At 49.0% G+C, this 27,322-nt stretch overlaps 2 protein-coding genes across 2 annotated transcripts in view; one reads left to right on the forward strand and one right to left on the reverse strand.

The window, feature by feature from the left end:
* The window catches only part of RREB1 (ras responsive element binding protein 1), a 134,974-nt gene extending 119,968 nt beyond the window's left edge, over positions 1 to 15,006 (reverse strand). Inside the window, 1 exon segment of the mRNA XM_041771889.1 lies at positions 14,732 to 15,006. The gene's annotated coding sequence lies outside the window, so the exon portion shown is untranslated.
* LOC121500289 (translation initiation factor IF-2-like) lies at positions 12,132 to 17,359 on the forward strand. The gene is made up of 2 exons (XM_041771890.1): positions 12,132 to 14,062; positions 15,889 to 17,359. Exons 1-2 carry the CDS (start codon positions 13,459 to 13,461, stop codon positions 15,990 to 15,992), a joined length of 708 nt encoding a protein of 235 aa, XP_041627824.1. The 5' UTR covers positions 12,132 to 13,458; the 3' UTR covers positions 15,993 to 17,359.
* Positions 17,360 to 27,322: the final 9,963 nt, after the last annotated feature.

Below are 27,322 nucleotides of genomic sequence, written 5' to 3' on the forward strand. Positions count from 1 at the left end.
GGGCTTCACCCCCTGGTCTTTCCTACAGTGGCAGCTGGAGGCTCTGGGGACAGCCACTTCCCTCCAGCTGATCTGTGAACCAACACCACTTCTGCGAGCCTCTCACCTCAGCAATCACACATCTCCCCTCCTGATCTTCCATGAAGTCACGGTCTATCTAGCTCATCTTGTCAAATGCCAGAAAACCTGCTATTTCCAGAAGCCAGCAACCCTGTCACATGCTTGTTCTTGCACACTCTTCCCCTCGGTGGGTACCAGAGGGCTCTGCACACGGCAGGCTGCAGGGGATGTTTATTTCATGAATATAGTGTCGCTACGGGAGGTAGTTTAGTAGTGGCTTCAAGCGTGGGTTCGGGACCCAGGCTGCCCAGTTTGATTCCCACAAGCCAGTTGCCGCTCTGGGTCTGCATTTCCACACCCGAATAACGCGGATAACTGACCTACATCACAGGGTCAAAGAGTCTTTGTCAGGAATGAATGAGATGATCCGGGTCAAGAATTTAGGACAATGGTTACTAGTACATGCTCAATAAATGTAACATGTTAGTGCCGCTGCTCCCAGAGTTTCCCCACGTGAAGAGGCTAACAACCGAAAAAGGGTGGGAATTAAAGTGGAATGACTTGAGATTTTTGTTATCAGAATGGAGTCATGATCACGTCTAGCGGGGGCAGAAGAGAAACTGAAAGACTTAACGTCTGGCTTGGCTGATTTAAAGCAAACACAGGCGGGCCTTGACTGGCGATGTGTTTCATCAAAGGTGGTCTATAAGCCAAATGCGGTCTGTTGAACTTTTAAATGCACCCTAGGTAGACTCCTCTGTGCTGCGAATGACCACATCTCAGTTCCTGCCGTTGAAGGGTGGGTTTCTCTGTCCGCAGCCTTGTGCACAGACAGGGGCGGCAGCACCAGCCATCAGCAGACTTCCCAGGCCTGGCCAGCCACAGAAGCCCTTCCAAGATTCCAGGCACTAGAGAGATAACAATGAAATAAAGCTGCCGGGCCACTGTGATCACAGTCTCTAAATATAATAATTTGCCGGCGCTACCTCCCCGAGATACGTACACGCCCCCACACCCCGCTTTTTCTCGAGGATGCCACACCGTGGAACGTGACCGCACACCATCGACTCTCCAGTGGACTGACAAAAAGCAAGCCTCAACCAACCCACACGCCATGATCGCCACCCACACCAACATCAAGCACTGCTCAAAAAAGGAAACAAAAACAACAATGAAAATGAGAAGAGGTGCAACCTACTGCCCTGACAGGATGTGACCGATTGCTCCTGGGACTCACCTGTTCCCAGGGAGAAAGTCCTCTTCGCAGCACCCATCCCAATGCCACATTCTTAGCAAGCTGTGGGTTCAGCATGAAGGGACAGATCACAGGCAGCCTTAAGAACATCCCACAGCCTGCCCTTACTGACAGCACGTGGACATGCTCGGAGGAAAGCTCATTAAGATTCCAAAGCATGTATTTCTTTATTAACTTGTTTCACCAACCTCTTCAAGGAGCTTTACATAAAATATATTAGACTTTCATCCACTTAATCTGAACACAGCAGACGGTCTAATACATCCAGAAGGGGATATATTAGAGGGGACATTCCAACACCCCAACACCTAGGGAACCTCAAGCCACCCAGCAGCAGCAGGATGCAAATACACAACTGGTTGAAGGAAAAACCAACTGCAAAAAAAAAAAAAAAAAAAAAGAGAAAGAAGAAAAGAAAGAAAAGAAAAGTAAGAAAAGAAAAAAGAAAAAGAAACTGCCCGAGAGACAGTGTGCATTGTCATCACTGTCTGCAGTTACGGATGAGCTATCCAAAAGCGAGACCGTAATCTGTTTGTCACCAGAAATTGGCCACTGACTATACAACTGACAAGCAATTCTGGATATTAATCACAAGGCTACTATGTAGAGTAAGCTGTATTTGGCAGCAAACTTCTTGTTAGACCTCCAAATCCACACCTCACAGTGAGGCTAGAAGACAGAGTTTTTGCAAAAGTACCCGAAGATTTAAATATTCAAAAGAATATGCTCACACCCAGCTTTTAAAGGTTTCAGCATCTCCTTACCAAGTTTTCAACTGGAAAGAAGCAAGACAGGGCCAGGTCTTTGGGTTTTCTTTCGCCTTTTTTTTTTGTTTTTTTGGACCCTAAAAACTCATTCATCTTATCAAATATAGGGCTGGAACAAAGTGTGGTGGACACCACACTTCTAGTGGGATTTATGGTCACAGTGATGCAGAAACACCCAAGCTCCTGAGCAAGAGATGGAGAATCCTGTTACCCCCGGCATGGGTCTGGGGCCCCCGGGGATGTTCAGGTTATGTTGGTCAAGACAGAAACCATAAAAAAGGAAGCATCTTTGGGACATGCTAAGGACTCACCACCTGAGGCTTTGATGAATCATGTGTATGACGTCAGAAAAGCATCACCCACAGTCAAGCACACTAACACTCTGCTGGGAGATCACCACCCAGGATGGAGCCCCAGCTCACACACTGGAATGGCTGGGCCGGCAAGGGAGGCAGCCAGTGCCCCCTGCACTGGCAGGTGCGGGGCAAAGTCACCGAGGGCAACATTCGGGCTGGCGCTCCGACGGTCACACTGCAAGAGGCAGCACGCCTGCACTCCAGCTTCTAATTTTTACCAACCCAGTGGAAAACACGTCACCTTCTATCTTGTTCCAGAAAGATTTGTGTGCATTAAGAAAAAAAAAAAGTTAATTAACGCAGTAAAACCCCAAGGTCGTTCTGGGGGAAGCAGGTCTGCCATCAGCAGAGGTGTTCAGGTAGAGGCCAGACAATCAGTGGGGACGAGCTCCGTGCCCCGCGGCAGGGATTAGGTCCCTCCCTCTGACACCCACGGATCTAGTGGGAAGCCCAGCACACAGGAGATCCAAGAGCAAGTTTCGCTTGCGGAATGAACTTTGTTTTCACACAGATTACCGGGCGATCAAAAATACTGACCGAGTTTGAAGACATGCAGAGGGTCAAGTGTCCCCTGGGAAAGCAAGGAAGACGCTGGAAAATCAGGTCGTGAGGGAGTCCTGGCACCCGTGTCAGAGGCTCGTGCAACTGGGAGAGTTCGTGCCCAAAGCCTCCTGCCCTGAGCCCCGTGCTCTCAAGTCCAACACCTCACCAAAACAGACAGACACATAAATGCTCTGAAGATTTAGCTGCGGATCCCATCTGAAAATCATTCAGAAGCTCAGGCCATCTACAAGAAAATCTTCCATTTCCTTCTGGTATCAGGAAATTAAAAGGAAAGAAGGAAGGTGGGGGTGGGGGAGGAAGAAGCCAGTCATTTGTTTCCACTTCTCACTTTTTTTTTTTTTAATATAGTTGTACTTTTCAGGCTCTACCCATGCCAGGTGTGTACGTTTTAACCAATGAAAACAGTACAAGCAGAGAAGGTGCTGAAAGTATTAAAGACCATAAAAATCCCTCTTTAAAGAACAGGGGACGTACCGTGTTTATAAACCTTGTTTCATCCAGCATTCTGATCTCAGAGAAAGGCACCCCCCTCTCGTCCACTACAAAGGCCAGAGACCTGGAAGCCATCTCTCTCCCTCCCCGCCCCCATGCTACCCCCACCCAGTAGCAGAGTCCTTCCAGCCACTTAGATCTCGATCAAAGCCTCCCAGGCTCCCCACCTCTGTGGCCACCATATCCAAGCCAGCACTGGTTTTCAACATTTTTTTTTTAGAAAAACAGGCTTCTAACTGATCTTGCAGATGGAAGGCAAAATAGTAGCTTCCTTGCAGTCTAGTCTATCCCCCATCCGAGCAGGAACAATCTTTAAAAATGCAAATCTAATCTCATGGTGTCATACCTTGGCCTAACACCCTTGAAGTTCCTAAGAAGACCTCCAAATACCTGTGGGCTACAAAGAGGGTGCTGAAGCCACTCACCTACTTCATCGTGCTGTCATTCATTCCTTCCGCGTCTTTTTTTTCCCTCCACACACTCCCTGCGTTTCTCTCGCTTCGGTGGGCACACACCCCTCCCCTCCAACCTAAGGGCCTTTGTATAAGCTGTGCTCCAACACACTCTTTCCCTCCCTCCACCATCCTTCAGATATTAGCTCCATGGGATGCCTTCCTTGACCTGCCTCCCAGTATCCTCCATCCTACCGCCCCCCCAACACACGTTCTTATTCAATTTTACTGCTAGCAGTTGGCATAGAAGTACATGACTTAGTGGCTGAACAGGTATTTTCCAACCTCTGTGAAGCTATAGCAACTCTCTCTTACTCATACTGGCACTCCTGGTATTTATTGCAGCCTTCGCATAGCATACATTCAAGTACTAAATAAAAGTCAAATAAAGATCTGCAAATATCAAAAAAAAAAAAAAAATTCAATGCTATGACGTTTGCAAATTTGGGGGTGCAAACTTTAAGACTTTATTTATTCATGAGACACACAGGAGAGAGGCAGAGACATAGGCAGAGGGGGAAACAGGCTCCTGGCAGGGAGCCCGATGCAGGACTCGATCCCAGGACCCCGGGATCCCGACCTAAGCCAAAGGCAGATGCTCAACCACTAAGCCACCCAGGGGCCCCGAAAAACTGTTTTCTAACAGCAGATTGGGTCTGATACTGACTCCAACGTGATAAAATATTCTAGGAAAAGGGGCCTGTGAAGCTTTACTAAGCTCTTAAACAACCAATAGTTCTCTGAAACTTTACTTTCATGATTTAAAAACAAATTAAGTCTAGAGATGTACACGTTAAGCCTCTTTTAAATTATACTCAGTTTAAAATTTTAAGAATAGTTTAATCCAATATAGGATTAACTAACCAAATCATGGGAAACCTGTTTGAGATGTTCACTAAACAGTTTCATATAATTATCCCTCAAAACAACAATTAAAAGCCATAAGGTGGAAGAGAAACGACTTTTAAGAGATGTGTTTTCCACATCGGAGAAGAAACTATACAAGCCTCCTAGAGAAATGTAAGAGTTAGACTATTCTATCGGAATGTATCTACCAGATGAGCCTAAAAACTCTAGTTATTGGGTAAGCACAACAGGAATATTTAAAGGTAGGAATGTATTTTTAATCAACTAGGATTTCATCTTGTAATAAAAGGTATCAAGACCTCCCACTATGCAGTTTAAAAACATTCTTCAGGTACAAAAGGGTCCATAAGCAAAACATTTCTCTCAGACCCAATCTTTCTGGTATCTCCCCTATTTCTCAAGCTGTATATACTTCTTTTAAAAGAAACCTAAACAACTTGAGGTGGTTTTGTGTATTCAGAAGCGGGTTTTTAAAAAGAGTAAGGTCTCAGCACAAATGAGGCTGCCCTAAAACGGTGGAAAGTTTCTTTCTATAAGACTGATCTCTAATCAACTTCTATCATGTATGGATATTGTACACACGCACACACGCACACACAAATAGAGCAAGAGCTACGCCCCGTAGGTTTCTGGTTTGGTATTTTGTTTTAAATCCAAGGAGTAACGGAAAAAAGAAAAGTTAAATTATACACAGACCAACACTCCTATTAACTCATACCACTAATGAAACAAAAATCTAACTAAGCAGAGAAAATGGGCCCACACGTTGGAGCTCTGAAATGATTTTGGTCTTTGATCTGTGTGCCCATCTCTCCTATTTAATATAAACTTCAAACCAAGAGCCATGAAAAGTGGTTATAATTAGTAAGGGCCCTAGTGAGACAGCTTCTAGTGCAATCAGGCATTAACAAAGATTTTTTTTTTCTCTTTAATTTCGAGTAAATTAAGCTGAGCAAAGTTTTTATTTTACCATTTCTGTAATTCGAAATTCTTTTCCAGCAGTGCACACGTAGCACCAAATCTCTGCAGGACGGCTGTGCTAAACACTCAAGTTTACATCTGTTTCCTTCTCTCAATCTGTGCTGATATTTAGGACCCAGCTACTAAATTATATGTGCGCTTCCCCAAAAGCTCTCACTTTTGTATTAGAAAAATAGATCCAATCGACATACTTTGCAATCCTTGAGCTGGGTACAGAAGGTTGGAAAAATCAGAAAAGTCCCTCCCTGTTCTCGAGGTGGGGAAAACCCGTCAACAAGGTCCACTGTGACAGACTGGACAGAAGGAGGTAGGAGTGACTCTGGATGGAGGACCCGATTCTCCCTGCAAGAGGTGGTTTCTAGAGTGTTCTTGGAAGAAGAGCTGAGAAAGGCCATCTGCTAGAAGGAGATGAGGATGAGCCCGAGTGAACAACCCACACGGACGGACGCGGAGACGGTCAGAAATCACTCAGTGCGTCAGTGGCGCAGAAAAGTGGCAGGAGCTGAAAGTAGCAAGACAGTCTGGAAGCTGATGATGAAGGTCCTCGGGTGCCAAGTAGAGGAGTTTGGATTTCTTCCTGTAGACAACAGGGAGCCAAGAGATGTTTTTCAGCAGGCAAACACCATGTGCAGCTTGAGTTTCGGAGCAGAGCAGAGGATGAGCCGGAGCAGGGCAGCGCGGGCAGCGGGAGGCTAACTGAGGAGGTGTTGGCGACACGCTGAGGACCTGAGGTCAGGGCCTCGCCGAGCCAAGGCCAGAGTCCGACCAGAGAGAAGTTTCCGGGAGGGTCTGATCGCTGGACTTAGGGGCCGAGACAGATGCAAGTGAGGATGGCAAAGCGCTTCCTGGACGGGAGGCTGGGTGCACGGTGCGTTTCAGAGCACCTTCCAGAAGTGAGGGAGAGGACTTTTATTTTTACAGATCACCTCTGGGGCACCTGCAGGTGAGCCCAGCGACAAAAGGGTTCGGGCTTAGGAAAAGCTGTAAATGGAGACAGAGGGCAGGGAGCTGCCGGTTTACAGGCCAGAGGGGAGGGCAGATAAACACCTGAATCCACGGCTCCTGGTACAGGAAGCCAAGGTGGCTTCAGAGCAGGTCCCTGAGCAAGAGCAGCACAAACAGATGTGAACAGATGCTTACTGTCTACCCACGGGGTTTAGGATGTTTAAAAAAAAGGGGGGGGGGGGTGGCAGCCCGGGTGGCCCAGCGGTTAGCACTGCCTTCAGCCCTGGGCATAATCCTGGAGTCCCAGGGTCGAGTCCCACATCAGGCTCCCTGCATGGAGCCTGCTTCTCCCTTGCCTGTGTCTCTGCCTCTCCCTCTGTGTCTCTCATGAATAAATAAATAAAATCTTTAAAAAAAAAAAAAAAAAGCTACCTGTGAGAGTGTTTCTGTAAGGTCAGTGGGAGCCCAGGCCGTCTTAGGGCCAAAGCTACTGGCACATAGGCAGCCAGCCCTTCCCTTTCTGGAATGCACTCTCCCCTCTCTTCCTGCCTCCTCCTGGGCTCCTCACCTTCTGCCTGTGTGGCTAAGGCCTGGAGTTGGGGTAGGGGGGATATAACAGAGGTCAGGCAAGTGACACCTGTGGCTACAAGATCACTCTGGTCACTATCCTAGACTTTTCTGGGCTGAGGAGATAGTTTCAGGTCTGTAAACCACATTTTGTTCAACTCAACTAGTTAAAGGAACAACTGGTATGGGGAGACCCAGGAGCCCGAAGAACGTAAAAGTAACCCCGTGTCCTTCCCCCACATTCCCTCCCCATCCCTCCCAGCTTCGGCACCAGCCTGCCAGCCACCCCCTCAGGAGGAGATGTATGGACACAAGACCCGTTCCCAAAAGCTGCCCTGTAAAAAGGGTGGAGAGTTATGTAAGAATTTTGCAAAAAACTTGACAAAACGAGGGAGACTTCTGCACTTACAAGTGCAGAAACCCTGACTGTCAAGCGAGTAAAGGCTAGTTTGAACACTTGGGGGGGGGGGGGGTAAAGGGGAATACACTCCAACATAACTTAAAACAGGAGAGAAAACTGGCAGATGACAACAACAGAGCGAGTTTCCCAATAACTGAAGAAGTGACTCGGAACAGCGTCCCAGTGCCAACGAATCTGGTTTGTTTTAGAAGCAGATGAGTTCTAGAACTTTTATTTACTATCGGGTTTTTAAATATGTTTCACGCCACTTCGTGTTTTCCCCAACCCCAAATTCTCTGTGACCCCTTGAAGGTGCCAACCATGGTACCTTACAGGCATGTAATAGGAGCTTACTTGCTTTATGAAATTTCAGATCTCCCAACAGATCACGTGCACTACGCTGAGGACACCCAGGCTCCCTGCACATAGGACACAGGCCACGACTGCTGTACCTTTAAAGCAGGCTTTCTCAACCTCCACCTACCCACTGACATTCTGGACTGGGTAATTCTTTGTTGTGAGGCCATCCGGTGCACTGTGGGATGGGTAAGCAGCATCCCTGGCCTCTTCCCACTGAAGGCCAGTAGCACCCCTCCCCCGAGCAAGGCAATCAAAAAAAAAAAAAAAAAAAGTCTCCAGACATTGCCAAATGCCCCTGGGGGCAAACCGCCAACTCTGAGAACCACTGCTTTAAAGGGTGAGTCCAAAGCTTACAACGACGAGGACGACTTGCCTTGTCCTTAAAATCCACCCCTAAGTGAACTTCATTAAGAAAAACTGGTCTAGTTCTGTTGGTCTCTTTGGGCACCCAAAGCAAAAAGAAAGTGCTGCATTTCCTCAATTTGAACAGAAAGCCCTAGGCAAATTTCGCCTGAAGTCCTGGAGTCGTGCACAATTCTGGAAAGGAAATCCAGAGTGGATACCCACAAAGCTTCCTGAGCTCAAAATATACCACTTTCTTCCATATATAGATTTTGAGTTTCTGCAACATTTATTATCCTTACAACAATTCCAGGAGGTAGAAAATCTACTGACAAAAAAAAAAAAAAAATGTGTATGATCACATTTGTCAACAGACATGTGCCAAAAGGTAAAAAGTTTCTTTTTTAATCGCCTTACATCTTCACATTCAACACAGAATTACTGTGAAAAGGATCTGGTCTCATTTAAAACACACACAGAGGCACATACTTAAAGCTCAGTGTTCTGAGGCTAAGCTGACGTTAAGAAAGCAGGTGTTGTACGGAGCTAGACTGGGATTGGGTTTATTACCAGCCAGAGTGCAAATTGGCACAGCTGTAAAATGGGTTAATACAGCCACCTAACCCTCGTGGTGTTTGCTGCTTTGAGGATAAAATCCGAATCTTTGGTTCAAGGCCTTCACAAAAGCAGGGTGAAGACTCTGTCAAAGGTACAACCTCACCAACACTGAAATTTTAAAAAGTCATTAAGCCCCTAAGTCTCAAACATTCTTTTGACCATCCTACCCACGGCCTCTGAAAAAAGGGGGGGGGAGAGATACTCAGCAAGCCAGGGGAAAAACAAATAGAGCCACTTAAAAGCTTTATCTAATTACCCCCACTGAGACTTTTTCTCGCTGCAGTCTGGCCGGCTGACAAAGAAATGGGGGTGGGAATAGGGGTGGGGGGTGGTGTTCCCTGGGCCTTCTCTACCTTATCAGGACCACCCGCCCTCAGGGAGTCCGAGAGGCCTCAGGTGAATCCTGCAAGGGCAGGCAAGTACCCAGTCTCCCCAGTCTTGGGGACTTCACAGAGGCTTTCAAATTCTCTTAGCATTACTTGCTTGAATCACACTGAGCAAACATCTCCACCCTCTCCCACTTCTTTTGTCTGAAGCACCTATTCACAGGCCGCCACCTTCAGTGATGCGCAGACGGGCTCACCTGTCCCCTGGAGTACCGACGGCAACAAGATGCACCAGGGGCTGGAAGAGACCGCGCCCTCAGCCCTCCTCCCAGCTTCCCTTCCTCTCCACCCCCGGGGTGGTGGTGGTGGGCGGGGAAGCACCGGCTCCACTCCACGCTGGCTTCCCTTCGTAGGAACAGCGAGCACCCAGAAGGTGCCAAGAGGCCCAGGACCAGCACATGAAAAGTCAGCCTCCCTCACTCCTCATCACCTTCCTCGCGTGGCCACCTCCGTTGTGGCGAAAACACAGCAGATGGTTTTCCTCTCTACTCTCCCTTCTTGGGGAGTGGGGAAATTAAAAATAAGTGATGCATTTCAGAAAGCACATCGTATGCCTCCCCCTGTGTTTCATATGGTACACCTTTTACCTCTGATTTATGGGGAGGCCCCCCCGGGGCGTGGAAATCACACTCTGACCCCTGCTTTTTGAAGAGGGCCAGGGCTCCTTCTACTCAAAAATCACTTTCTATGTCTCAGAGAGAAAAGAGAACCCATGCACCCTGCCCCCCTCCCAGAGAGGCCATCTAATTTCTTAACGATATTTGGAAATAAAAAACGTTGGTCAACTCTCTGCCTGTCTGGTGGGTCAGATGGACACAAGCAACGGTGAGGCAGGGAAACCTCTGACTTAGAGCAGGCTTGCCCTGCAACCAAGAGATGATGCTTAACAACCATGGCTCCAGGTAGACCTCAACCATTTTATCTCACTGTACAATTTCGAGATGCTCATACGTACTTGCAGCAGAAATGTGAAGTAAATCATATTATTATTATTATTATTATTTATATTTGGTCACCCTTCCAAAGAGACTCCAGACCTAATACAATTCTATTTTCTACATGGTATTAAAAACTGGGCTGAATAAACTCTGGTGGGGAGATGGAATCCTATCAAAGCCTAATCTAATCTCAGGAAAGGGGGAAGACAGCTATTGTCCTGTTATCAGGAGGGCCTACACCGCAGACTTTCTCTGGATACTATATTACATTTCTACCTTCTGAATGCAAATCTGTTTAATAAAGAGTATAAAGTAAGACATCCCTCTGTGGATGAGCTAGATTTTCCAAAACAAACTGAACAAGCTGCTATGAATAAACGAAGTAAAGTGATGTTACACACGTATGTCCTCAGGAAGGAGGGCTGAACCTGCACACACCGGTATCACACAAGAAGTCAGCCCAGACGAGCTGCCATCTGACACCAGAGTTGGTCAGAGAGCATGAACTTCAATTAAAAGACACTTACAAAAGAGAGAGATTATTTAAATATGATAACGAAAACAAAACAAACCCAACAGCCAACCTTCCTAGGTCAGAGGACATGGAGGATCCAGAAATTAATTAAATCTAGTAAATAATGTAAAACAGGGAAGGACTCCCTTTCAAAAATGCTCTGGTTAATTTTAGCATCTTCTGTTTAGCTGCTTAGCAACCCTTATCCTATGACCTTTTAAGCACCACCTACTTTTCAGAAGGATAATGAATAGAAACATCAAAAGGATTCACTTCTGACTGTTTCTAGTGAGCCTGTTTAACCAATTTTTGCAGAAATTAAATTTATATTAATTATGTCACACAAAACCCTAAAAGGGTAGGATTTTTTTGGCGCCACGAACCAGGAATTTTCTCTTGCCAGAGGTAATAAATGATGTTCACAAGTGAGCATAAGGACAGCAAGCAAAGATTTCCAAACTGACCTGAGGAAGTGGATCAACACAGCAGTTTAAAATTGAAGAGTAAAAATGCAAGCCACATAATGGCAACTAGCTATTGCCTGAGCAGCAGATAACCAATAAATAACTTGATCAGATACACACGAACCAGGTAGGCTTATTTTTCTCCTTCAACATTCTATACCTGTGTTGGATGCAAATAAGATCTCAGGAGTCTGCCTGAAGATATCTAAAATAAAAGACCCTTCAATCAAAAGGTCATTTGTTGGATGATGTAAATAGTTAGGAATGGATGCACCACCTGTGCCAGCTGAGTCAGACTCATCTTCCCCATCACATAACAAACACTTGTCTGCCATAGGGCTTAGGCTCTGAATTTCTGATGAGAAATTAAGCAGTTATCCAGAAAAACCCAGAGAACGATATGCCCCGTAACAGTAAGCATCAGCAACGTTTCTGAAGTTATCATACAACCAGCAAATCCTTTAAAAAAAAAAAAAAATTCCCCAAATGCAACCTGCTTGGCAGTATTTTTAAGAATGATAAAAACAGTGCAAGTTCATTAACAACCTAAAATGGAGCACAAGCTAAACAAATAACTAAATCAAAGGGCTCTCTCCCTTTCTTTTGTATAAGTGGGGGTGGGTGGGAGAGGAAGGTGTTTTTTCACACATTTAAAACTTGATAAAAGACATTCAAATGTTTAATTCATCAGTGTAACCAAAGCTCAAAACACATCAAAGCAGGACCCAGAAAGCTCCCTCCAAAATGCAGAGGTAAAACACAAACAAACAAACAACCCCTAACATTAGTTAGTGGCTCACCGATGCATAAATTACTTGAAGACTAACTTGGAACCCATTTCTTCAGAAGTTCTGTGTGACTCTTGAAGGAAGCACAGAACTAAATGTTTAAGGGAGGGAAGGAAAAAAAAAAAAAAAGTTTCAGCCAAGACTCCAGCCTCTAGCTCAGACTTCCGGGTTACACTAGATCTTAGAACCATACCTGCCTACTCGAAAAAGCACCAGGTCTAGAGGATGCTTTTAAGGGCGATGGGGAGAAGAAGAAGAAGAAGAAAAAAAAAAACAAAACAAAACCCCACACTCACAAAACCCATCCTTTGCTCTGCAGTTCCCTTTTCTCTACCTTCCCCTTCAACTCAACTCATTTCAGAATACACTCATGCGCATGCACAGACCGCTTCATGCCTAAAAGGAAAAAAGACCTCAAAAATATGGGATGCACATTAGCAGCTCAGCAGCCTGTGCAGAAATCCTCTCCAGTCTCCTCTTCGAGACCGAAATACCTCGCTATTTCCAGCATCCCTATCCAACAGGCAAACTTTATTTCCACTGACTTTCAAAAGGCGAGGCTTTCCCTCTCAACCACCCTAGAACAAGCACGGGGGCGAATTTTTCCTACTGATGGAAACAGACAGGTTTTTCAGCATACCAAAAAAAAAAAAGAAAAAAGAAAAAAAACTTATTTTTTCATTCGCCCTTCTATCTCTCTGCACCACCACCAACCACCATCCCCTTTTTCCCCCTCCCCAAAAAAAGAAGAAAAAAAATCTTAAAAAAAAAAAAAAAAGAAAGAAAGAAAACTCCAAAGTGCCCCGAATGTGTGCTGCCGCTGGCTCTGAAGCCGTGTAGAATTTCGTAATGGAATGTGAACTGCTCGTCCGGATCTGGGCTCACGTTCTATCTTCTAACCAGTAAGGAGCGAGGGAGGGCAAATCTGCTGAGCAAGGAGAAATACTTTCCTCCTCTTTTATAACCCATCACGGATGCACCGCGGACCCGGACGCGGGCTGCACGCGGCGCCTGTCAAGCCGCCCGCCCGCTGCCCCGCACCCGCGCGCCCGGCCCCGGGGGAGCGACCCCAGGCCCCTTGCACAAAACGCGCCGCTTCCCAGGGAGGGGGCCGGCGACGGGAAGGACCTCCCCTGCTCCTTAGCAACCATTAAGGTCGCAGTTTCCTAAGAGACCGCGAGTGGGGAGGGGGCGCGGGGCACCCGGAGGGGAGGGAGGGGGGGGCGGCCCTGCCCTGGGGCCCCCGCCCCCGCCCCCGCCCCCGGGTCGGTCCCCTGCCCCTCGGCGCCCGGCCTCGCCCCCGACTCCCGATCCTCCCCCAGCTCGGCGCTGCGGGGCCGGGATGGGAGGAGGCAGGGAAGCCCCAGAACTCGGGGAAAATTGGTCCAGCGGGCGGCGGACAAAAGTTTCCGAGCGCGCTGCACAGCTGGGCGGCGGAGCGGGCCCCGCCTCGGATGCTCCCGGCCTCCTTCCTGTGCTCGTGACGGCGCCGGGTGCCGGGCCCCCCGCCCCCGCCCCCCGCCCCCCCCCCCCACCCCGCCCCGCGATGCAGGCGCCGCTCCACACCGATGGCTCCCACGAAAACACGTCCCCCGCCAGCGGAAGGGCCGGGAACAATACGCGCGGACGCGGCTCCGGCCCCCGCCCGCCCCCCCTGCCCCCCCCCCCGGGGCCGCCCGGCGGCGGGGGGCGGCGCGACCCCGGCCCGGAGGGGGCCGCCGCGGCGAGCGGGGGAGGGCGCACGGCGGCCCGCGGCCCCCTCCGGGCCGGCGCCGTCCGCGGGGAGGATCAAAGTCCGCGGCGCAGGGCGCGGCGGATGCTCCCACCGCGCAGCCCCGCGCGGGCACCCCCGGGAGCGCCCCGGGCCGGCGGGCACCCCCGGATACCTGGCGGCGGCGGGCGGGCGCCGTCATCCCCGCGCTCCTCGGCCCGAGCGGGACTCGAAAGTATGTAGGAGAGAAGTTTCCCCTCCCACACGGGGGGGCGGATGCCGCGGGGGGAGAGGGCGGAAGATGGAGAGCGGCGCTGGGGAGATGTCCCTGGCCGGCCGTGCGCGCACCATCCGAGTCCCCGGGGCGCTGCTTAAAAATAAATTCCGCGGCGGGCGCGGCGGCGCGGGCCGGGCCGGATTCCTGCGCTCGGGCGGCTAATATGGATGCGCATCAGGTCCCTCCCGGCGGCGCGGCGCTGCGGCGGCCGCGGCGGCTCGCGCTGGGAGCTGGTTGGCAGAGCCGGCGGCTCGGGAAGGGGAAAAGGAGCGGAGGAAGGGGAGGAGGAGGAGGAGGGGGAGGAGGGGGAGGAGGAGGAGGAGGAGCGGCCCGGCGCGCAGCCCGAGGGGAGAGGGCTGCCCGGCTCATCCCCGGCCGGCCCCGCCGCCCCGAGCGCACGCAGCGCGGCGTGGGGCGCGCGGGTCCTCGGCTCCGGCAAACGCCGAGTTTTTTTTTTTTTTTTTTCAAAAAGAGGAAAAAAAAAAAAAAAAAAAAAAAAAGTACAGCGCGCTCCGCACACTTCGCCCGCCCCATCCCCAAAAGTTCTCCGAAAGGTCGCTCCCGCGCCGCCCCGGACTCCCGCCGCCGCCCGAGGGCCGGCAGCCGGGGCCCCGGGCGCGTACTTACGGCCCGGCCGGGGCGCTCGGCTCCAGGCATGATGCGGCGGGCGCCGGGGGGCTGCGGGCGGAGGGAGAGGAGAGATGCAAACTTGTTCCGGAAAAGGAATCAAAATGGCGTTTCTGGATGTGCAAAGTTCATCAACTCCGCAGCCACTTCCCCTCCTCCTCTCCTCCCGCTGGGAGGGCGGTGGGCGAGGAGCTGGCGACCCCGGCGCCCCGCGGTCGTCCCGGCCCCCGCCGCGGCCCCCGCCCCGCGTCCCGGCCGCACGCTCCGAGGCTCGCTCTCCCCCTCACCCTGATAAGTGGACACATCACGTGTTGCTCCTGCGAGTCTCCTGGGGACGTGTTACTGAGCGGCGGCGGCGGCGGCGGCGGCGGCCCGGCCCGCGGTGGGGGTGGGGGTGGGGTGGGGGGGGCCCGGCCCCCGCGGGTCCCCGCCCCCGCCCCGACTTTCGCGGGGCGGCCGCCGCTCGCATCCCGGGATGGATGGAGGTGGAGCCCCCCGCCCCCGCGGCGGCCCCGGGGGGAGGGGGCTCGGCCCCGCGCTCGCCCGCCGGCCGCCCCCGGGACCCCCGCGCCCCCGCCCCGGCTTCCCATCACTTCCCTGCACGGTTTGTTTCACTATTTTAACGGAGGACACGGCGAGGCAGCGATGCCCGGGAGGCGCGACAGGGGCGCCCCGGAGGCCGGGAGGGGGTGGCGGGGGGGCCCCCCGGGGGCGGACCGCGGGGCGACCCCCCCCGCGCCGCTCCCGCCCCACGCGGTCCTCGCGCTGCATCCAGGTGGGGCGGGTGGATGATGGGGCAGGCGATTAAGGAGCCAGCGCCTCACCCCGCCCCCAACTTAGGGCTGCTTCTCTCCCAGGCCCGGTCCTCGTAAGCTCCGGGGCAGCAGCCGCCGGGCCCGGGAGCGGGTTCTCCGTCCAACAAACTCCAAGCGGACTTGGCTGTTGTCAGCTCCGCGACTGATGCTCCGGCCCCGGGCGCGCGGGAGGGGGGAGGGGGGAGGGGGGAGGGGGCTGCCCCACCGCCGCCCCTTCCCAGGCTCCTACCGCCCCCTGTGTCCCCACCCCGCGACGGCACTGCTGATGCTGTGTCATCCACGTCGCCCTCCGAGGCACCGGGAGGCACCGGGGAAGCCGCACGCAGTATCTCTCTCTTTCAGAGGCTCCTGTCTCAACTCTGCAACGCAGGGGCCCTCCTTGGAGCTGCTGCTCCTCCATCCCCGGGGCGGCTGCCACCGCGCTGGGCTGGCCTCGGCGGGGCTGAGGCGGCCCAAGTTATCACCGAGCCCCAGAGACACCAGGCCTGGGCTGTGCTTCCTCCAACAAGCCACTGACACGCTTCCTTCCCACTGTTCATACTTTTCCTACAGGGCTTCTGCGAGGGGGGCCTGCTCCTGGCCCTTGGAAACCTCTTTAGACAGATAGGGGAGGATTGTGGTTTTGGAAAATAAACATCACCCCACCCGGCCGGTTTCTGAGGACAAACGTGCCTCCTAACTAGTTGTAGAGAAGACTACTGTGGAGCCAGGGCGTTGCAGATGAGTTAGGCAAGGCGGGGTGATAGGGTTGCTGCTGGCTTCTCTCTAGGGACAGTGACCTTTGACCTCGGCCCTCCCGCTCACTGGGGCTCCTGTGAGGACACTTGGGTGCCACACAAAGTCGAACACGCAGTCATGGGTGGGCCTTTGATTTGCGGCCTCCCGTGCAACTCTGGTTTTCAGGGCTGCAGCTGGAAAGAAGTGTCTGTCTAGGCATGGATGAAATGAATGGATTCTGGCCAAGACAGAACTTTACAGAACCAAGCAAAAACAGTTGGACCATTACCCCTGACGGGAACTGATTCAGCTGCTGGTCTCTCTGACGTCCAGAATCATCAACATTAAGTTTTCAGAACCTGTTATGTTTCCCAGGGTCTACTGTTTACCGAGGAAAACTAGTCAGAGAAACTTCGGCACTTGCATTTTCCTATGCCTCGCTCCGCTCCCACCAACCACCCCCCCCCCCCCCCCCCCGCCCCAGGTCCCCAAGTGTGTTATCAAGTGCTTTTGTGAAGACAGGCATGCCAGAGGAGGAACAGGCGGGTCTCTAAGCAGAAGTAATAGTTCACACGATCACCAGAGAATTGGTGTCTGGAGCTTCTGAGTTGTAACCTGTTCCGGTGAGAAGGCAAAAAGGAGGGCCAAGGAGGGAATCCTAGTTTATTTAGTTGCCTTGCCTCAAGATTCAAGAGTTATTAGCCATTCCTGGTCGCCCCCCCCCCCCCCCAGCCAGTAGTAAGTTTTGAATAGGAACAACATCAAAATTGGAATTTTGCTTATGATGTTAGCCTATTCTGTAAAAATACACTGAAACCTGCAAAGCTGCATGAATTCTCATGACCACTCACCACCTTTATAACCTCATCTAAAAAGAACTTAAAAGTAACTTTTCAAAACCAAACTCTAGGGCTGTCTCGCTGGCCCAGTCTGTAGAGCATGTGACTCTTGACCTCAGGGTCATGAGTTCAAGCCCCACATCAGGCACGGAGTCCCACTTTTAAAAAAATAAAAATAAAAATTGAATTCTAATGATACTGGGCTCCGTGTTCATCTTTTTAAGCTAATTAATAATCTTGGGAGCCAAATGAGGTGTTCAAAGTTCTGTTTGTTCACACTCATATAAGTATCATTTATCCAACAAGTATTTATCGGACATCTAATAGGTTAAAAGAGTCCTGCTATCAAAACTAGAGAGAGCTGCCTCTCCACACCCACTTAGGATGGCTAAAATAAAAAGGACAGATGCAAGTGTTGACAAAGGACGAGGAGAAATTGAAACCCTCATACACTGCTGGTGGGAATGTAAAATGGTGAGGCCACTTTTAAAAAACACCTTGGCAGTTCTTCCTCAGAATGCTAAACATAGCTTTGCCGTACGATCCAGCCATTCCACTTGTAGGTACACACTTAAGAAATGAAAACATATGTCCACACAAGAACTTGTACACAACTGTTCCAAGTGGAAACAATCCGAATAACCATCAACTGAGGAATTGATAAACAAAATGCGGTATATCCATACGTGGAGTTATTAGTCAAAAGGAATGACACAGGGACACACGCTACAAAATGGTCAATGCCGAAAACATACTAAAGAAGCCAGACCCAAAACGACAGATATTATATGCTTCTGTTTATATGGAATATCCAGAATAGGCCAATCTATAGAAACAGAAAGTAGATCACTGGTTAGAGTTGATAATTTAGAGGGATATGGGGATCGACTACTAATGTGCACGGCGTTTCTTTCTGGGGTGATGAAAATGTTCTAAGATTGATGGTGGCGATGACTGCACACTCTGAATATACAAAAAACACTGAATTATGCACTTCAAACGGATGATTTGTATGGTAGGTAAGTTATATCTTAATTAAGCTGGTATGTATATACATCACGAGATTTTTAAAAAAGGAATTGTGTAAAAAAAAAAAAAAAGGAATCGTGCTAGATTCTCTAGCAGAGAAGTGATACAAAAATGGATAATTTATACCCATGCTTTAAAAGAATTTATAGTCCAATTCTCTGCATCCACATGAAGTAATCATGAAATGCAGACCAACATATTATGGACCATTAAATCGGTTGCAAGATTCAGGGGTTCCAAAAAAAGGAGATCACTTCTATAAAAAGCAATCAGGGAAAGCTTCATGGAGGAGAAAGCCAATGGAGGTGAGCCAGGGAGAACAGCTAGAAATTTTGTAGATGGAGACTGGGATTAGAATCAGCAGATGCAAAGGCATGATTGTAGCAAGTCATGGGTCCTGTTCAGGATGGAATCTAGTATGGCCAGATTATGACATGTACAGGAATATGCAGGTGACACGACCAAAAGGTAAACAAGCTGAAGCTCTACCCACAAAGAATTCTGAACACCATCCAGGGAAAACCTCAGGTATGAGGGCCTGAACTAGGGTAGGGGCAGAGGGACTGGAGAACAGAGGATCAGGAACAAATGCGAAAGTCACAGGTAGAGGCCCATTTGGGGTGGAAGACGACAGAGTGGGTGAGACTGAGTTCGAGGTGGAAATAAATGGCAAACATCGTGCTGCTGTGCCACGGGAGAGAATCAGGAAGAAAAAGGATTGGAGAAGCCTGGGTGGATGAGGTGACATTCGTGGGACCTCACAAGAGGTGGAAGGTGGCCCCCAGGCACAGAGGAGGGGGCAGGGCACTCCAGGCCCAGGGAGCCGTGAGTAGTAAGCACAAGGGCAGAGAGGCAGAAAACAAGGTCACTCTCCTGAACTGCAAATACCTCACTCTGTGGCTGGAGCAGAGGGAGGAGGGGTGGAGGCAGCAAGAGATGGAGCTGGAGAAATCGCCATGGGCCAGACGGCGGCCGAGAGAGCTCCGTGCACCTCACAGCTCACCTGGACTTTATCCAAGGCTGAGGCCCCGAAACGCTTAAGGAGGAAGGTAGGCAGAGCCACCCTCGTGGGACTGTGGAGAAGGGTATGGAAAATTCGAGACAGGAAAGCTAGTTAGGGATTAACAGAAGAGCCCGTCGAAGAAATAATGAGGACCTAGGAAGACAGCCCTGGCTGTAGAGGTAGGGAAGAAGGGATTGCCTGGAAATACAATTAGGATACAGATTCCATAGAGCCTGACCCATTCCATAGGAGAGGAAGGAAAACCACCCCTCTGGGGCACCAAAAGAAGGGAAATCACGGCAGGTGTGGCGGCGTGACACGTGACAGTGAAGGGGCTAGAGCACAAACAGTGGGACAGGTGGAGGGACTAGATCCGATGGGAGACGTTACAGAGATGGAATCCATTGGGCTTGGGGCCAACTAGTTGTGGCATGAGAAGAAAGGAGAATGGGCTCAGGTCTGGTACCTGGAGGGGGAGTGGGTCCATTCACCAGGGGCGTGAGTGTTGGGGAGAGGCAGGTGGTAAGGGGGAGGGGCCTGGGGAGATGTCCTAGGGACAGAGAGGATGGACAGGGAAAAGCTAGAAGCTGAACCCTGGGGGAGTGCCTACAGTGAGGTGGGTGGAGAGAGAGTGGCAAGCACTCTCTCTCTTTGTCCCTAAAGGAGCAAGACAGCCAAGGAGGTGGGGGCTATTGAGGAAAAAGGTGGTCAACAGCATTAAAATACAGAGAAATTGGGGCACCTGGGTGGCTCAGTGGTTGAGCATCTGCCTTGGGCTCAGGTTGTGATCCTGGGGTCCTGGGATCGAGTCCCACATCGGGACCCTGTTTCTCCCTCTACCTCTGCCTCTCTCTCTCTCTTCTGTGCTGTCATGCATAAGTAAATAAAATCTTAAAAAAATAAAATAAAAATACAAAGAAATCAAGGCAAAGGGCCCCAAAAGAAGTGAGGTCTGAAATGGTGAGTTGACTGGAGAGTTGTAGGGTCGGGGCACCATGCGTGCGGTTCCAGAGCCGCTGGAAGAGGAAGTGAAAGCCCTGGGCTGTTGAGAAGTTAGGTGATGAGCAGAAGGGAAAGAACAGCAGCAGTGGTAAGAACAGCTGGTCTTTACCCACCGCCTCCCAGGCGCCAGGCACCGTGCTAAGGGCCTCGCGCGGATGACCGTGCTCAGCCCCTCTGCCCTCTGATCGATCGGGGAGGTGCTGTCATCATCCTGTTCTGCAACTGCCCAAACCAAAGCAGACTCCCAACGTCACACTGCTGGGCCACAGCAGGGCTGGCAGGGCTTGGTTAGACACACACAGACGGCCTGACCCCACCCCCCAAGAACCTGCTCTTTTATTGTCATCAGTCAATTCAGAATTAAGTGGTTTGCTGATAAAAAAAAAAAATTAAAACTGCCTACTTGGAGTCATCTCAATAAAACACCGTTGTTGGGGGCCGTGCAGAAGAACCACTGTCTGTGCGGTGGTTTTTACAAGGATTTAATTAGGAAAGATAAGTGAATGTACAGCTTAAGATTTGCTCATTTTGTTTATCACCAACCCCCCTTCACATGAACCTAAAGTACAAACTCTTTTTTTTTTTTTTTAAGATTTTGTTTATCCACGAGAGACACACAGAGAGAAGCAGAGACACAGGCAGAGGGAAAAGCAGGCTCCCTGTGGGGAGCCCAGTACAGGACTTGATCCCAGGACCCCAGATCATGCCCTGAGCCCAAGGCAGACGCTAACCACTGAACCATCCAGATGCCCCCCCTAAAATACAGACTCTTGATGATGATCTAGCAGAGTCTACACTCTTACTGTCTATACCACTGGTTCTCAGCTGGGGTGATTTTGACCACCAGGGGCAAGGGAGGGATGTTCAGCAATGTCTGGAGACATTTCTAGTTGTCACAAGTCGGGGGAAGGGAACTGCTTAATATCTATGGGTAGAGGCCAGGAATACCACCTAGCATCCCACAGGCACAGCATCCCACAGCACCACAACAGTGAAAATGTGCTCCCAAATGGCAGTTGTGCCAGGGTTGAGAAACCCTGCTTGATGGTGCCTTGGGGTGCCTTGGGGTGCCTCTAGGAATATCAGCATCCAGGAAAGAGGCTTCAGAATGGGTAACCACCCAGAGCACTGATGTCAACGGGAAAGGAATGTGGATCCCAAGAGAGAGAGAATATGGATAAATGAAATAGAGAACTGCCTACTGGGGTGTGTGTGTGTGTGTGTGTGTGTGTGTGTGAGAGAGAGAGAGAGAGAGACAGACAGACAGAGAGAGAGAGAGATCAGCCTTGGAGGAAAAGAGGGATGCTTCTTATCCTATGACAGGAGGAAAAGGAATAGGAACATACTGAGAAATGCTGGTGGGAAACAGGCAAGTCGCAGGACTTCACATCTAATGGTTTTGAATATGGAAAAGCAGCAGCCAGAGAGGGAGGGGAGATCATGGCGCTGAGGCTTAAGGAAAGAAGAAATGTCAGAGCTGGTGGGAGAGAAATTCTGCTGTTTTTAGCTTCCATGCCATGGAGCCACAGAAGGGAGAAAACATATGGTAGGGATTATGGACAGTTGGAAATTGAAATGAGTAAAATCCATCACAAGGGGGATGACACTGAAAGGGCTGAGCTTGAGAACCAGGAGTGGCCAGGGCCCCAGAGAAGAGGAGGAAAAAGCAGGCCAGGTGGCAGGAAGGGTGTGGAAGGTACAAGGATCGGAGTAGGGCTGGGACCCGGGCACCAGAGAGAGCCTCAGGGGAGTAAGTGAACAAAATAACTCCTGTGAGATTGAGCGGGAGTTCCACCCATGCTCTGAGGACATGAAGAAAGCTAGAAGAAGGGTGCATGGTCCTTGAGTCCTGTCACTGAAAATGAAGGAGGGGACGGGCTTGAGGGGAACACAGGTGGAGTGTGTCCGTCAGGCCTCTCTTGAGGGTGGTGTGCCTGAGAGGTCAGGAGGTAACCAGCACAGAGGAGAAGGGGCAGGCATAGACCGATGGCACTGGCATCAGGGGAGGCCTGGAGGGCTCTACTGTGTCCCCCCAAATTCGTCTGTTGAAATCCCAGCCCCTAAGACCTTAGAATGAGACTCTCTTTGGAGATATGGACTTTACTAAAGTAATTAAGGTTAAATGAGGTCACAGGGATGGGCCGGTGTCCTTGTAAAAAGAGATGAGGACACAGATCCACCACAGAGCGAAGACCGTGTGGGGACACACAGGGAGAAGGTGTCACGCGTGTGCCAAGGAGAGAGGCCTTGGGAGAAGCCAGCCTTGATGGCACCTTGAGCTCCAACGTCTGGCCTCTGGACCTGTGAGAATACATTTCTGATGTTCAAGCCCCCAGCCCGTGGTTCCACATTACAGCAGCCTGAGCTCAGTGATACAAGAAAGGAGGGAGGTGAAAACACGTAAGGCTACTGTGGAAGGATGGAAGAAGGCACGGTCATTGGGACGCCTGGGTGGCTCAGTGGTTGAGCATCTGCCTTTGGCTCAGGGAGTGATCCTGGAGTCCCGGGATCAAGTCCCGCAAGGGGCTCCCTGCACGGAGCCTGCTTCTCTCTCTGCCTCTCAATCTGTGTATGTTTCATGAATAAATAAATAAAAGTCTTTATAAAAAAAAAAAAAAAAGCACAATCATTGACATCCCAACTTCCCCCGTGAGTGGGAGAACTAGTCTCTGCAAGGAGAGGCTTTCCAAGGAAGAGATGCCTCTAAAGACAAACCAAGTGTCCATCGAGGTGCGGAGGGAGGGGAAGTATTGTGGAGAAATCCATCTTAGAGGGAGGGCATCCGCGTCCTCAGTGGATTGCACACCTCTTGAAAGCGTGGCCTAGTCCTGCAAATGATTTCTCCACCACGAGGCTGGCACAGGGACTGCCCAATTGCAGGTACTCAGTGAATCTGCTTTGCAAACTGTGCAGATGTGGAGGGATGGCAATGAACTGGAGAGGGCTGGGGGCACAGGGGTAACTGCTTTGCTCAGGGGCGGCAGAGAAGCCAGAAGGGCTTTGCCCAGGAGTGGTGAATACAGCAAAAGGCCGAGAGGTGGGTGGAGAGCTGTCCTTTAGAATTTCCAAATCCCCTTTAGTAATGCAGCCAATTAAACCCTCTCTCTCAGATAAGTGGTGCAGAATCACAGGGATGGGCTCCGGAGAACACCTTTCTAAACTGCTGTTATCCTAAATACGTTATTACTTTAGCTGCTCAGATAACTCGAGGAATGCATTATTTCTGGTGGCTGACAGTCTTCCCTTTTAAGCGTGAGCCATTTGAAGTAGAAGTTTTTTTCAAAAATGTATTATGTACTGCTAGCTTTTTCTCCTTTTTCTAAGAAAAAAACCAGAAAGTCAAGCTATGAACAAAAGGAGAGTAGCGTAAACTTCAAATACTATATTGTATTTTCATACAAAGATAACTTTTTATAAACAAGATTTGTAAAAAAAAAAAAATTTAATTAAATTAAAAAACAAATAAGATTTGTACTAGGCCAGAAAGTGATCACATCCTCAAGGAAACTATTCATCCTTGAGGTATGGAACAGCTATTTCCTAGCATGCCCACAGTAAATTCCAATTAGAGTTTTTGTCTGCTTTTTGTTATTCTTTCCTCCCTCATTATCTGCCTATCCCTCGTCACTTCTTTCTGAATTCAGTGTGCCTGCCCACCAATAGCAATCTCCCCTTCCCTTTCTAATTGATCCTTTAGGAATCAATTGGTTAGGAAACTGGGTAGCCAACACTGCCAAAAATAAGCCTGAGGACCCGCACCTCTTTTTGGTTGGTGCCCAGAAGTCAAGAGTTGCTTATGTCCTGATTCTCAGTTGAGTTGTCGGCCTACTTCTAAGCTATAAAGTCATTTTAAAATATCAGCACATAGGGGAGGATAACTCTTTGAAGCCAACTTGCCCTCTGTAATGAAAGTGCACTGCTTTACTAGAATTTTAGGACGATGGAACTTCAGGGGACACATAAAGGCCGCTGTCCTTCCTTCTGCCTTCAGACAAGATGGCAAGTCTTAGAAAAACTGCTTTACTCTCACTGGATGGAGAGTCTTCCTTTGCCTTTAAGACATGGACTTATCATTCAATATTTGTTTCTCTGTGGGAGAGAACTCTCCAATCATGACCCAGAGTATAAATAAGCGAAAAAAATATTTCTTCAATAAGTACTATGTATGTGTGCCTGTGCATGCAGTTGAGAACACGCAAACCAAAGCAAGATATCTATAGTTTCTGTCAAGCAGACCCCCAGATGGCACTTGTAAGTAGAGGTCGTCACTGACAGTGCATTAGCATTCCTGTCGGACCCGTCTACCTTGCCTGGCCACTGGTCGCCTTGCTTACAGGATAGGTCCCCACGTCCCCAGGTCAAAGGAGAAGCCCGGAGTTTTCAACTGTATAAAGGGCTGTCTAAGTCACATGACTAGATAGCCATGAAAAACCCTGCCCATTAGTAACCTGAAAACAACAACATGTGCATCCTCATGGACAGACAACTCTTCCCTCAGAAAGAAATAAAGTCCTATCCAGGGCTTATGTGCCACTGCACAGTAAATGGGGAACTGGGATGATTTCACCCACAGCCTCCGATTTATATAAGGCAGTGGACTTACGGATGTCAGGCACTTTGACATGCAAACCTTACGTAAATAATGGAGTACGTGCTCAGAAAAATCAGGTATTCTCAAGTGTGTAGGCTGATTTGATGTGACTTCTCCATGTGACTAAAGAAACTTGACATTCATTTACTCATTCATTCAACAATGGGTAGCCAACGACAGTGTTCCAGGCTCCACAGACAACAGTAAACAAAGCACGCAAGATCTCCCTGTCCTAGTGAGTCATGTAGGCTAAAGATGTGCTATGTTTTAAATAGCAAAATACCATGAACATTTTAACAGGTATACTACAAGTTGCTTCCATCAGAGGAACTTTAACAATAAAGCCAGTGTTTGCCTCTGCTCTAGGTTGAATTGTGTCCCCCACCCCCACCCCAATTCATATGTTGAAGTCAGCCCCCGGGGCCTCAGAAGGTGACTGAGGAATTATTAAGGTAACATGATTACATGTTACCTTACACAGGTAATTGAGGTTAAGATGATGAGATCATTTAGGTGGGCCCTAAATATGGCTGCTGTCCCTGTAAGAACAGAGGACTGAGACACAGACAAACACACTCACACAGAAGACCATGTGAAGACAGGAAGGAGATGGCCATCTGCAAGCCAAGGAGGGAGGGCTCAGAAGAAACTAACCCTGCCCACACCCTGATCTTGAACTTTGAGCCTCCAGAACTGTGAGAAGTAAGTGCCTGTTAGACAACAAGCCACCCAGTCTGTAGGACTTTGCTATGGCAGCCCTAGTAGGCTAGTATAGCCTCCAAAGCCCAAACCTTATCTGCCCAAGTGCTGGGAGCATCTGTGAGTTGGAACAATTTCATCAGAACTATCAGCAAGGAGGTTGGGATCCAAGTGCCTAAGTATAGACTCAATGGAATGAAAAGACCTTAAATGTTACTTAAAGGAGCAAACAGTATTAGCTGATATTACGGTAAGACAAGTTTGTGATAATCCTAAAAGTAAAGCCAATTGGAAAGCAATCTGTTTAAGAATCTGAAATTAACTACTAAAACCATGCTACATTCATGAAACAAATATTTACACCTTTTTAAATGATCCAGTAGAAGAATGCCTAATCTCATTTTATTTTATTATTTTTTTAAGATTTTATTTATTTAGGGACGCCTGGGTGGCTCAGCAGTTGCACGTCTGCATTTGGCTCAGGGTGTGATCCTGGAGTCCTGGGATCGAGTCACACAACAGGCTCCCTGCGTGGAGCCTGCTTCTCCCTCTGCCTGTGTCTCTGTCTCTCATGGATAAATAAATAAAAGATTTTAAGATTTTACCTCTCATGGATAAATAAATAAATAAATAAAAGGTTTTAGGATTTTATTTATTTATCCATGAGACACACAGAAAAGGAGGCAGAGAAAGGGAGAAGCAGGCTCCCTGGGATTGATGCAGGACTCGATCCCAGGACCATAGGATCACGACCTGAGCCAAAGGCAGACGCTCAACCACTGAGCCTCCCAGGCATCGCCCCTAATCTCATTTTAAAAGTTTGTGATGTATTTCTTTAGATGAAAAAAACCCTGGCTACAAATAGAGAGTCCTATTTTGTAAATAACAATGAAAATTTTTACTCACATCTAAATTAAAAAAGAAGAGGTGGACATCAAAAAGTTAAAATGGTGCTTACATCTAGATAGAGCAAATATTTTACCTTTTGCTGTTCTGCTTATTTCTGTTTCCTTTTCTCTGTGATAAACCTGGAATGGTTTAAAGGGGAAAAAAATAGTATCATTAAATCATTACATGAAATGACTATCTTTAATGTCATTGAAATCGATACCAAACTGAAGGATTTGAAGCAATTATCTGCAGAACGTCCTAGACAACATAAGTAGCTCACATCTTAAAACACACAGCTCTTTCCATATCAGATCCATTCCTCTTCCTCACCTTTTAGCTTTTTCTATAATTCCACCAGTTCCTTATATTTCCTATGGATTACAGCCATAACGCAGTGTATCAGATCATGGTTTGTTCCTAAATTGAAATCCAAGTTTCCGTCTTTGGCTAAAGGAAAAGTGCTTCTTTCTTCTCAGGTTTCTCAGAAATTAGATTTTACGTAAAGCAAAATGGGGACTGCAAATATCCTTGGAAGTGGCAGGTTACAGAGGAAAGAGCATGCACCAGGACACGATCCAGCCCTGGGTCCTATCCTACCTGCCTCTATTATTTACCGGGTGTCGGCATGTCTAACTCTGGCAAACTTCAGTTCCTTCAACTATAAAGCAAATGTAATAACTACCCGGGTACTGTCATGAGGGTTAAAAAAGATAACATGCATAAAGCATTCAAAAAAAGGCATCTGGTCCATGGCAGGTGTACAGTAAACTATACCTCTTAGTTTATATATATATAAAATTTTGATGCTTCATATTTACATTTTGCAATCAAACACATAGATCTTAATCCAATAAAAGTATCCAATAAAAGTATTAAGGTTATATCAAATTCTCTATGTAATCTTTTAACTTTTTTTTAAAGATTTACTTACTTATGTTAGAGATTGAGAGTGCATGAGCAGGAGTGGCAGAGAGAGAGGTAGACATAATCTCAAACAGACTCGGC

This window comes from Vulpes lagopus, chromosome 10 (assembly GCF_018345385.1).
Source record: "Vulpes lagopus strain Blue_001 chromosome 10, ASM1834538v1, whole genome shotgun sequence".
NCBI classification, from domain to species: domain Eukaryota; kingdom Metazoa; phylum Chordata; class Mammalia; order Carnivora; family Canidae; genus Vulpes; species Vulpes lagopus.